This window comes from Vidua chalybeata, chromosome 5 (assembly GCF_026979565.1).
Source record: "Vidua chalybeata isolate OUT-0048 chromosome 5, bVidCha1 merged haplotype, whole genome shotgun sequence".
Lineage (NCBI taxonomy): Eukaryota > Metazoa > Chordata > Aves > Passeriformes > Viduidae > Vidua > Vidua chalybeata.
The window spans coordinates 45,021,255-45,031,624 of record NC_071534.1 but is presented as its reverse complement, the minus strand read 5'-3'; the positions used below and the strand labels follow the sequence as shown (position 1 = coordinate 45,031,624).

The 10,370-nt window shown below is 38.1% G+C and overlaps 1 protein-coding gene across 4 annotated transcripts; it reads right to left on the bottom strand.

The window, feature by feature from the left end:
* Positions 1-1,013: 1,013 nt before the first annotated feature.
* On the bottom strand, positions 1,014-10,259 carry DNAJB9 (DnaJ heat shock protein family (Hsp40) member B9). 4 transcript variants are annotated; one of them, XM_053943784.1, is made up of 3 exons: positions 10,220-10,259; positions 6,347-6,574; positions 1,014-4,538 (listed from the first exon to the last, which is right to left on the bottom strand). In XM_053943784.1, exons 2-3 carry the CDS (start codon positions 6,561-6,563, stop codon positions 4,108-4,110), a joined length of 648 nt encoding a protein of 215 aa, XP_053799759.1. In that variant the 5' UTR covers positions 6,564-6,574; positions 10,220-10,259; the 3' UTR covers positions 1,014-4,107. The 4 variants fall into 4 exon arrangements, with proteins under 4 accessions (XP_053799759.1, XP_053799758.1, XP_053799760.1 ...); XM_053943783.1 differs by having other exon boundaries at positions 10,187-10,240; XM_053943785.1 differs by lacking the exon at positions 10,220-10,259 and adding an exon at positions 9,677-9,752.
* Between the last annotated feature and the right edge of the window lie 111 nt (positions 10,260-10,370).

The following is a 10,370-nucleotide window of genomic DNA, read 5'->3' as shown; positions in this document are numbered from 1 at the left end:
TAGAAGTGATTCAGACCTATACCAGGAATGACTGTCAGTGGATATCACAACTGCTAAGTGGCCTCTACAGAGCTGGTCTCTGCCCATTCCTGAAGGAACAGGTGCCCACAGGACTGAAGCCAGCAGCACGGCTGTATGAATCACTCACTATCTGAGGGCAGACCAGTTAGGCTCAACCACAACAGCTGCCAGAGCCAAGCAATCCTCTGAGCAGCATTTTATTCTGAAAGGAGCCCCATACATAGCACAGCTGATGAACTCTACATGTGGCTTTTAAGTCCAACAGACACTTCAAATGAGTTTTCAATTTACAAATTATTTTTTAAATCCCCCACACTCCTCACCATAAAAATAAAATGCAGATCTGACATTGTTTCCAACATATTTAGTCCTCAAAATCTAGGTTTGCATTATTAAGATGACAATTTGCTTGGGTTCTTCCAAGGAAGATGATTCTAATGAGAAATGGCCAGATGAGACAAACCAAATCCCAAAATTTTCATACTTTCCACCTTTTAAAGATCAGACCTAGAAAACAAGAACTTTCAAGCAGTCTTGTGAATCAGCACAATAGCACCTAACCTTGGCTTCAGAACCTGCAATTCGCTGTGGCACTCCAAGCCTGGCCACACTGCCCTCACCCACCTCAGCAGGGCAGAGCACAGGCAGTGACCCACCAGCTCCACACAGCAACTCTCAGCTCTTACACACCCTGCTTCTCAGAAAAAAAGTTCTTTTGCACAGGGTTTTTGCCTGCTTTGTTTAAAGGCATAATACTTTTAACTCCAAGCCATTCCCAACATCTCCAAAATAATACAAACTGGGGAAATTGACTAAATTTTTTTCAGCCCCACTCCCTTCTCCCTGCCAACTCCATTGTCTCATTCCAGGAAAATGCAGTGGTCAAAACATTCCATAAAACACAAGCACCACATAAACCACTTCAATTTAGTTTTCCAGTTATATCTTGAAGCAAAAAGAAAAAAAGAACAGAAAAAAGACATATCACACCATTAATTTTCACGTGTTTAATGTAATGGCACTCTAATTAACTTTACAGTACTTTTATCTCCACTAGATACTGTGTTTCAGAAGTATAATGGGAAGAAAACAAACATAAAAAAACACTTTGATGGTAGTTTTAAAAACTAAATCATTTGGAGTTACATATGCATGAATTACTTTCATAAAGTTGTTCAGGATTTTATTTTTCACCCTTATCTAACAAAAACTGGTTTTGTTGGGTATTTTCCTAAGATTTAAAGAGAGATCAAAGATGGCACTTAGGAAACTCTGAAGTCAGGGGTGTCATAAGGTTATACCAGGACTTCCGCTGGAGCTTGCCATGAAGCAAACACTATAAATAGGGAAAGAATGTGCAAGAGCTCCGAATAAGTGAGAAGCACAACATGTTCTGCAAGCTTGTGTTCTGAGGACCGTGAAAGTGAAGACTCTTGGCTGAGGAAAGCCTATGGGAGTTTCCCCAGCTAAAGCCTACTCAAAGCAAACCCATCATAGAAAACCACAGGGACAGTCATACACTGGTTTCTGTGGATTTGACCTTGGATCGACAACAAAAACAACCAGAAAGGTGTCTTGGAGAAGCCATAGAAATAATGGAAAGCATTTGTAGTTTTTCCCATGACAAATAATTAAGAGAAATAATATGAAATCAAGTTAAAATAGACTAGAGAGAAGTTTTTTTTAAGGTGGGTCAGCTACAAAAACAGCAACAGTATTGGTTTTCTTACACTTTAAAGAGATCAGGAAAACAAGCACACTTTATACTAAGTTTGGACCGTTCTTAAAGACGGGAAACTAGTCTAGAAGCAGCCAGGACCCTTATTTTCACCTAAAAGTTTAGCTCAAAAGATTGCGGACTTATACAGCCACTTAAATGACTTGAGTTTTTGGGGTGAAATGTGTTTCCTACAATTGATAGTGCTCATTTTAGCTTTCATTCCGTCTAATTCAGAGTTCAGGAAGTGACCTAAGTGAACTGCTCATTCTACTATTTCTTTTTTTTTTTTTTTTTTAATTAAGAAAATATTCACTAGACTAAGAAAGGCATTAATATTTTACCTGTGCATCCCACTTCAAGAGTTGCCTCCCACCAAATGACATTCACAAACACTCTCATGTTTAATACTTAATCTTTGTGAGAGAAAGTAATTCATAACTTCAAGTTAATAACTTGTTCACTTGGATGCCCATATGATATGAATTGGGCAGATAGTTTGATTCATGCACAGGACCAATGGAGTATGTTAAAGAAATTAAATGCAGAAATCTACATAAAGTACAATTTTTGCTTGAATCATATATTAATTATACAGAAGAAACAAATCTCTACTTACAAAGAAAAGGGTGAAAAAAACAAACACACTCAATCCAGTACTTTTCTTACTGTAAGAATATTGCACATTCCGATAATGTTGCACAAATTACTGGCTTTTAATAAAGACCATATATGAGGTATTAGTCTATTAATAAATAAAGAAGAACATGGAAAAGGAAAAGCACTTAATATAGCGCACAATCCATTCCAAGGATTAGGCAATGAAAACTGAACAAGCGATAATATGTACACTTGAGGGGAAGGCTAAAGTTCCTTAACAAATAGGCAGCTTTCAATATCCATCCAAGAAGCAAAGGGTTAAATCTCTTAATAAAGATTTTAAGAACTCAAAGCCTATTTAGAACACTGCTAGTTAAAATGCTTATTTTGCTCATGCAATCAACCTGAAAAATAAATTCTTACCTCCCAGTCCTAAAGTGACAGCCAATTTAGCATACTGAACCTGTATGACTAGTTAAGCAGAAGTTACTAGTTAAACTAAGTTACAACATAACTTTTTGACTGACATCAGCTAAAGTATTTGGGGGTTTTGTTGTGCAGCATTTTCTGGTGGTTTTTTTTTTTCCTTTTTAGTTTTAAGTAGTTTACACTGGTTGTGGGTTTCCATGGTGCTAAAATCAATACCCATTAGTACTGTCCTTATTAGTCATTTTCAGCCCCACAAGGCATTGGATGAATACAAGAATTGTAATTTTCAGTTTTACTCTGTGGTTAGGCTAAAAATTTACCTCTCAAATCACAACACTGAAAAATTCCTGCTGACAGGTAATAAATCTGCCAATCTAAACACTGTAGCTTTTACTAAGACCCTTTCAAGAACACTACAAATCTGCAGGCAAGCTTATCTTATTGACGTTCCTAAGATATCACAGGGATATTTTAGTTCAGTAAAGTGAGTTATAAAAAGTACATTGCACACGTGGTAATATAGTAAGCATGAAACAAGAGTGTTTTGGGTGTGCCCTTCCAAATCCTGTCAGAGAGATATTGTGGAAGGAGGGGAAAAAAAAACCAAAACAAAAACTTTGTGTGCACACAAACTTACATACATGAATATCCCTATGTCCCCTAAATAAGTCAAGGGTTATTCAAATCCTAATATTGTTTCAGGTCAACTCAAATAAAACTAATTCCTACATCACTCACAGTCTTCACATATTCCCTTGCTATTTTCCAACTTCAAAAAGAGGTTTACTAATACTTTTGCAATGCTAGACAGAGAAACAAAGACCCAGGGAAGTAATTTCTGCTGCTGTTTTGTGTAAATTATGTAATTTGCACAGTAAATTTCTATCAGGTAAAAACTGCAAGTGCAAACTTGGAAAGAAACTATTAAAAAAAAAAGCAGCACATCAAAAATTAAAGTATCTCCTCTGCTTCAATCCACATACCAGTAATTCAATCAGTCCTGAACTGGCTTCTATGAAAAAAATTATATTACACTTTTGAAATGAAAAATATATCTCTTGTGTTCAAATTTAGGGAAAGTGTTTACTAAACTGAAATATATATCATTTTTTCTGTCACATGAGAGTATTTCTCTCCCATTCTAAGTAGTTGCTGACACATTTATTTCCCAACAGCATGTTGTTTCTATTCTGAAGATTAGTTTCATCTACAACTTCTTTATAGTAGTTTAAGTGTTTTTTAGAAAATACAGTTCAGAGAATCTCTTCCATGTTAGCACAAAACCAAGAAAGATTATGAAGATGTTGAGTAAAGAAGAAAAGTTTAGAAGAAAGGAAACATTATTGTCCAGAACAGTCGGTGTATGTGGTAACCATGTTTCCTCGTCTCTGAGTGACAGTCCTGCAGTGCTTGCTGGATCCATGAAACCTGGCATCAGTTCGCACCGCGTGTCTGTGTGCATTTTCAAAGTCACTGAATGAAAACATCTTTTCCATATTTTCAAACACATCATCAAACAGTCCACCTCCAAAAGAAAACTCTTGGAAAGAACGTCTTTGCCGGTTATGAGCCTCCCGATGATTTCGGAAGTGATTTTCAAAGTGCTTTTTTGACCGCGAGCTTTGACTAAATAGGTCAAAGTCTTTGAAGAGATCGTCAAAGTTGAAATTAAATGACTGATGGAATGGGCTTCCATTACTTCCTCTTCCTCCATGACGGCCAAGCTGATCATATTCTCTTCGTTTATTCTCATCTGACAATGTTTCATATGCTATTTATGTTTAAAAAAAAAAAAAAGTTACAGTTCTTTTCCATTTATAAAACCAGAAAAAAAGAAAATCATACACAAATACAAAGAACAGTACCTTTCTCTCCCACTCTTCCTGAACCAAGGAAATTTCAAACAAGACTATCATTCAATGTTCAAGCCCAATCAAGAGCTCCATATTTATTTACCTTTCTCCAAACCAATATAAACTGAGTCAAAATAGTTACTTACAATAATAAACACAGCTATATTATGAGGACAGGTTACACATAATACAAAACAGTTTAGCTACCAATAAATATTAGTGTTTAGATTTGAAACAAAATAACAATGAAAGGTGGTGATCAGAAAGCCTGAAGGTGGAAGAATGAGTTAGGAGCTCTACCTAACAAGACAAAGGATTTGCTGCACTCCTATCACAGAAGCCCAGGGCAATGTCTGCAAAGCTACTTTGCCACCCAGCAAGTTCTAGCTAACCCAGTTACAAGCAACAACATAAACACTGAGGAGATAAAGGAAATTAATGTCACTATGTGCTAATTCTCATTTTGCAAGTTCAGCAATAAACCTAGATTTTGTGAATGGATATACCCAAAATGAAATTAGATTTCCCTCCAATCTTTGGTTTAAAACTACAGCTACTGGTATTCCAAGGCAGAAACTGATAGAAGATATACCCATTCTGATAACTAAATATTTTAAAAGCTCATTTTCTTACCTGTCAAATTATTCTTGCAATTATTCTACATAATTCAGCATTTAAGAGTTCCTACTTCCTCCTGTAGTAGGTGCTAACAACTGTAGTAAGTATCTAACAAGGCTGTCATTCCCTTTCATTATATTACTAACTACTTTTCTTTCAAAATAACTCTTCTGCAGACAAGAAGGTAAAAGCCAGAAATCCCATTTAACTTAGTTAAGAGAACTACACAAATAGATGGGTGTTATACCTGAGTCTACAGGGAATAGAAGTGGGTATACCTTATTTTTCAGCAAGTCCTTCTGTTCTTCATTATCCACTCACACCATTTTATCACACAGTATTTATAAGTGTTATATTTGTAGGATAACAGATAGTTCAAGTTAGACATGACCTCAGTCTCTACTCTAACCTCCTGCTCAAAGTAGGGTCAGTTATGAGATCAGACTATTTTAGTCAGTGCTTTACCCAGTCATTCCTGAAAAGTGTCCAAGGTTGGAGACTGCACAACCTCTCTAGGTAATCTGTTCTAACACTGGCCAGTAGAACAGAATCACAGAATTGTTAAGATTGGAAAAGAACTCCTAGATCCTCAAATCCAAGATCCAATCAAATCCAACCATTATCCTCAAGGTGAAAAAGTTTATCCTTATAACCACTTGAACCTCTTGCACCTGTTATCTATTTCCACCATGAACCAGTGAAGCACCCTGCTGTGTGTTTTCTTATAATCTCCCCATAGTTACTGCAAGGTTGCTGTTAGGCCCTCCTGAAGCCCTGGTAGTAATCCCGAGCCAGATCTCATTAAACAGATAAAAAAGTAAAAATTAACCTCCTAGGGCTAAAGCTGTCCTACTACCAAGTATTTTTTGTGAGAAGAAGAATATGCCAAAAGCCTAATAAGCAGAAATGCAAAAACCGTGTAAAAGACCATCCTACGTGCAAGAACGCAGAAAAAACTCAGATTTTGATGCTTGATATCTGACAGCACTTAAGTGGAATGCAGAAAAAAAAACCCTTTATACCTCTTATCCAGTAAAAACAAAATTCACTTAGGTTATAGATATAAGACATGTATCAAATTATTATGACAAAAGAGAGTGTATATTACCTTCAGCAATTTCTCTAAATTTTGCTTCTGCTCCAGGACTCTTATTTTTGTCTGGGTGGTATTTCATAGCCAGCTTGTGAAATGCCTTCTTGATCTGGCGGTCAGATGCATTTTTTGGAACTCCTAAGATATCATAATAGCTCTCTGTAGCCAGTATTAATTCAGTTATCATTAAAATGCAGAGAGCAAATGTGAAGACAGATTGTGTAGTGGCCATTTCTCCAGTTCCTAAAAAGAAAAGGAAATATACTTGAAGAACAAGTTGTTTTACATTCCACAACTTAGTTACAGCTGACAGAGGAAGACCAGCATGTTACAGGAGTCAATGACAGACTTGTAAGCACATTTTATCACCTGTCAAACTCCATTACGTTGTTTTCATATTCACAGAATATGTAAGTGAAAATACTGCAAAGTGACATTTCATATGCATAACAACCACTTTAGTATTTGTCTTTGTTTTACACTTAACTGATCACTGTCATACAAAGTTGGAAAAGTAAACATTTCCTTGCATCTCACATTTCACACTGCCATACCTGAACTAGCTTTACATTAATCTCGAGTTCTAGGACCCCAAACACAGCAACCCTAAATTAAGCACAGGCTGCAAAAACCTACCCTACTGGAAGACCAAGTCACTAATTAACTGGTGCAACAATAGGAGCCTGAAAACACAACTGGCCTAGAGATGACTGACCTAGAGGTGCAGCAAGACAAGACTATTAGACACTTGTGCTCAGCTTCAGTTTGTTTAACCCACCTAAGATGAACATGATAAAGAGAAGATCATTCATTTCCAGAGTTCCGCCAAGTAAAGCACACTTTCCTCTATTTAACAATAGGCTGGCTTAGCTCATCTGCAAATCAGATTGCTTTATAAAGGAAAACACCTACCATATCTTAGATATCAAAAATTCATATGATAAATACCACTGCATAGAAAGGTTTACAAATGAAACCCTCAGTGTTAGAACTGAAAGCAAAAAAAAGTATTTTACACAAGACAAGTAGCTTCAACAATAATTAAAAGCTGTAAATTTTTTTTCAACAACTCATCTGTCAAAAATATATTTGAAAAAAATATATGAGAACTTAGGGTAAAATTGTGGCATATATTAGAAACTGGTCCACATAGCCACATGATGTCTCACGATGTTCATGAAGGACAGGGTCAGCTGTTCCTACTAGAAGGTGAGAACAGATAATATACCTGTGCATATTATATTTAAAACACAGAGTGCAGAAAGGCAAATGTTCAAAGACAGAATGCTGGCTGACACCTGACCAGAAGGATGTACAACAGGATCCTGAACATTCCAGATGTAACATGCCCGCCCCCCCCCACCAGATTACACTGATTTAAATGTAATGTAAAAACAACTCAGAGACAATTTGTGTTACATTCCTGAAAGCTGAATAAACAAACTTACAGTCTGAGCACCATTAAAGTCAGAACACTTTTGCTAGCCAGCATGGGACCCAATATTTGTCAGGCAGAATTCAAAAACTTTGAATACCTGATACATATGAAAATTAAACATTTACCTGAAAGTCAATTCCCTCTAAACAAAATTAAAAAGCAAGAACCAAAAATGGAAAAAAGAATACCATTTCTAATAGGCAAGTCAGGGGGCTAAAATGAATGCTGTGAGACAAGAGCAAGAGGCCTGCAAGATTAATCTTCCCATGCCCTCTTAAGCATTTATTTGGCCAGCAGCCTGCATGATATCAAGTGTTAAGGGGCAGCAGTTGAAACAAATCGTATTTTGATCAGTGTACTTAGATACCAAATGGACAGTTCTTTCCAGTATTCTTCATGCACAGTATCAGACATGTTTTTAGTACCAATTTTTCCCACATATCTTCTCTCACCACTTCCCTAACCTGAAATTTTACCACTTGGGCACTAAGAACTACACACATGTACACCCCTCCATGCTTTTGGGGCTTTCTTCCTGTTTGTGCTTTATAGATGCAGACTTATGTTCATCTGATATATGTGATTGTTTTTATTTACTTTACTAACCCACACCTGCATCATGCTTGCATAATCACCTGCTGCACTATCTTAAGGTCAACCATCCTTCTACTACTGAACACTGAAAAGAGCTAAAAGGAACAGTTCATGTCCTCCATTAAGAGCAAAACCCTCTTTCATAACTCATGAAGAGCCAGAGATCATCAAGTTAGTCCTTCAGGTTTTCTGCTCTGGCTCACCATCTCAGCTTGTATTATTCTTGATAACAAAATAAACCTAAATTTTTCTTTTTCTACAATTCTTCACATTAGGAGTTCTGTTGTTTGCTATATTTGATTTCTAAAGCACAGTAAAAAAAAACAGGTCTTAAGTTTTACTATTTTTTAAACTAGCACAGATTTAATGCTGCCGTTGAACATATCAAACTCCAATTTAAGAATAAGATGTAAATAAAAACCAAATACAAATAAAACTCCAGTATAAGTAGCATTTTAAACTTCACAGGGTTCTCAGAGAGCGCAAGTCTTATATTTAGTTACTGTCAATTATTTGATTTACTTTTTAGAAAACACCTATTTTATATGCTGTCAGTATCTTAGTGCTGCTACTGCCAACTCCATCAGCCCTGCCATTCCTAACTATTTTTACAATCCTTTTCAAAATAAAGCCTCTTAAATACTTTTTTTTGCTTATGTCTCTTCACCCTCTGTTTCTCAATCAAAAAGGGATATATAAGTTGCACTTTCCAGGTCATACATTGCAACGACTTAAACCACATTCCAGAATTCAATAAATTCTTTACACATTAAGCTCATGCAATAATGAGCTCTTCTAACAATTATCTATGTACTTAATTTAGGTACATCTGTCAATGAAGTAAGAGACCTTATGCCACATAATAACTATTTAATTCTGTTGGGTAAGCAGGTACAGATCTCAACTACTATTCCCCTTTGTATAAGAAGTGCACCGTCTAATGTTTACCCAAAGTACTGCAGAGATGATAACCAATTCATTAGTTTATCAATAGCTGCACAACGAAGCGATGTTCGAGGACGGTGTACCTAGAATAACATCTGTCAGATTTAGAAAATAAGAAGCTATTTCATCTTGCAACACATATACCCTATTCAATCCTTCTTTGAAAGTAATTAACCAAAATCTTGGATAAATGCTAATATTCAAAGTCTTACGTACTCAGAAAACAGAGCATCATTAGTGTTCTGCCACTGCTTTCGTTACAGGATTACTATACACTAACCTGTGGAATGCTCACGTCCTGTAACTATTTCTAGAAGCAATTTACTAAAAGTAATAAAGTTACGGAAGTCTTCCCTCGGTTCTCCTACCACGACTAACCTGACGAGTAAGCAAGTCTTCAGTCCTCAAGCAGCTACAAGCAAGTCTGTCAAACAGAGGGGACTCTATTTTTCTTGGCCTCTCCTATACTGGCTCGAAAGCAAACACAGATGAAGGTTCCCGAATCTTGCCCTGGAGCGCAGGGAAACGAAGGAATCAGCCTGGCCTATCCAGACCCCTGAAGACCCCACTGGAGCCGGACTGCACCATCGGGCGGGGCCAGGCCAGAGCTGGGCAGCCGCTAACAGCCACATTCGGCGACACTGTCCCACCTCCAGGGCAGCCAGGCTAGGAAACACCACCACAGCGCGGCCCAATTATTTGTAATTGGCCCAAATTGCAAATAAATGCTCCGGACCGAGCCTCAGTGGTTCCTCTCTCCGTCCCCCGCCTAGTTTCCCACGCTGCCCCCAAGCCTCCCAGCGCCCCCCTCCCAACCGCTCCACGCTCGCCTTCACCCCATCCACTTCAGCAACCTTCCACTTTCTCGGAGGCCTCACCCAGCGGCCGCGGCCCTTCTCCGCCGTCCTCACCTCAGCGCCGGCCCCGCTCCCCCGCCGCCCCTCAGCGCCGCCGCCGTTCCCGCCCGCCCGCGCCCGGCGCTCGCGCAGTCCGGCCCCCCGCGGTTCCTACACGAAGCGCTGCGCCATTGGTCGTCCAGGAGCACGTGACGCGGTGCACGCG

Excerpts from the sequence above, each read along its gene's own strand:
- DNAJB9 (XM_053943784.1), bottom strand. The coding sequence starts at position 6,563 with ATGGCCACTACACAATCTGTCTTCACATTTGCTCTCTGCATTTTAATG. Across the intron at positions 4,539-6,346 it reads ATTTAGAGAAATTGCTGAAG|CATATGAAACATTGTCAGAT; the intron begins GTAATATACACT and ends AAACATAAATAG.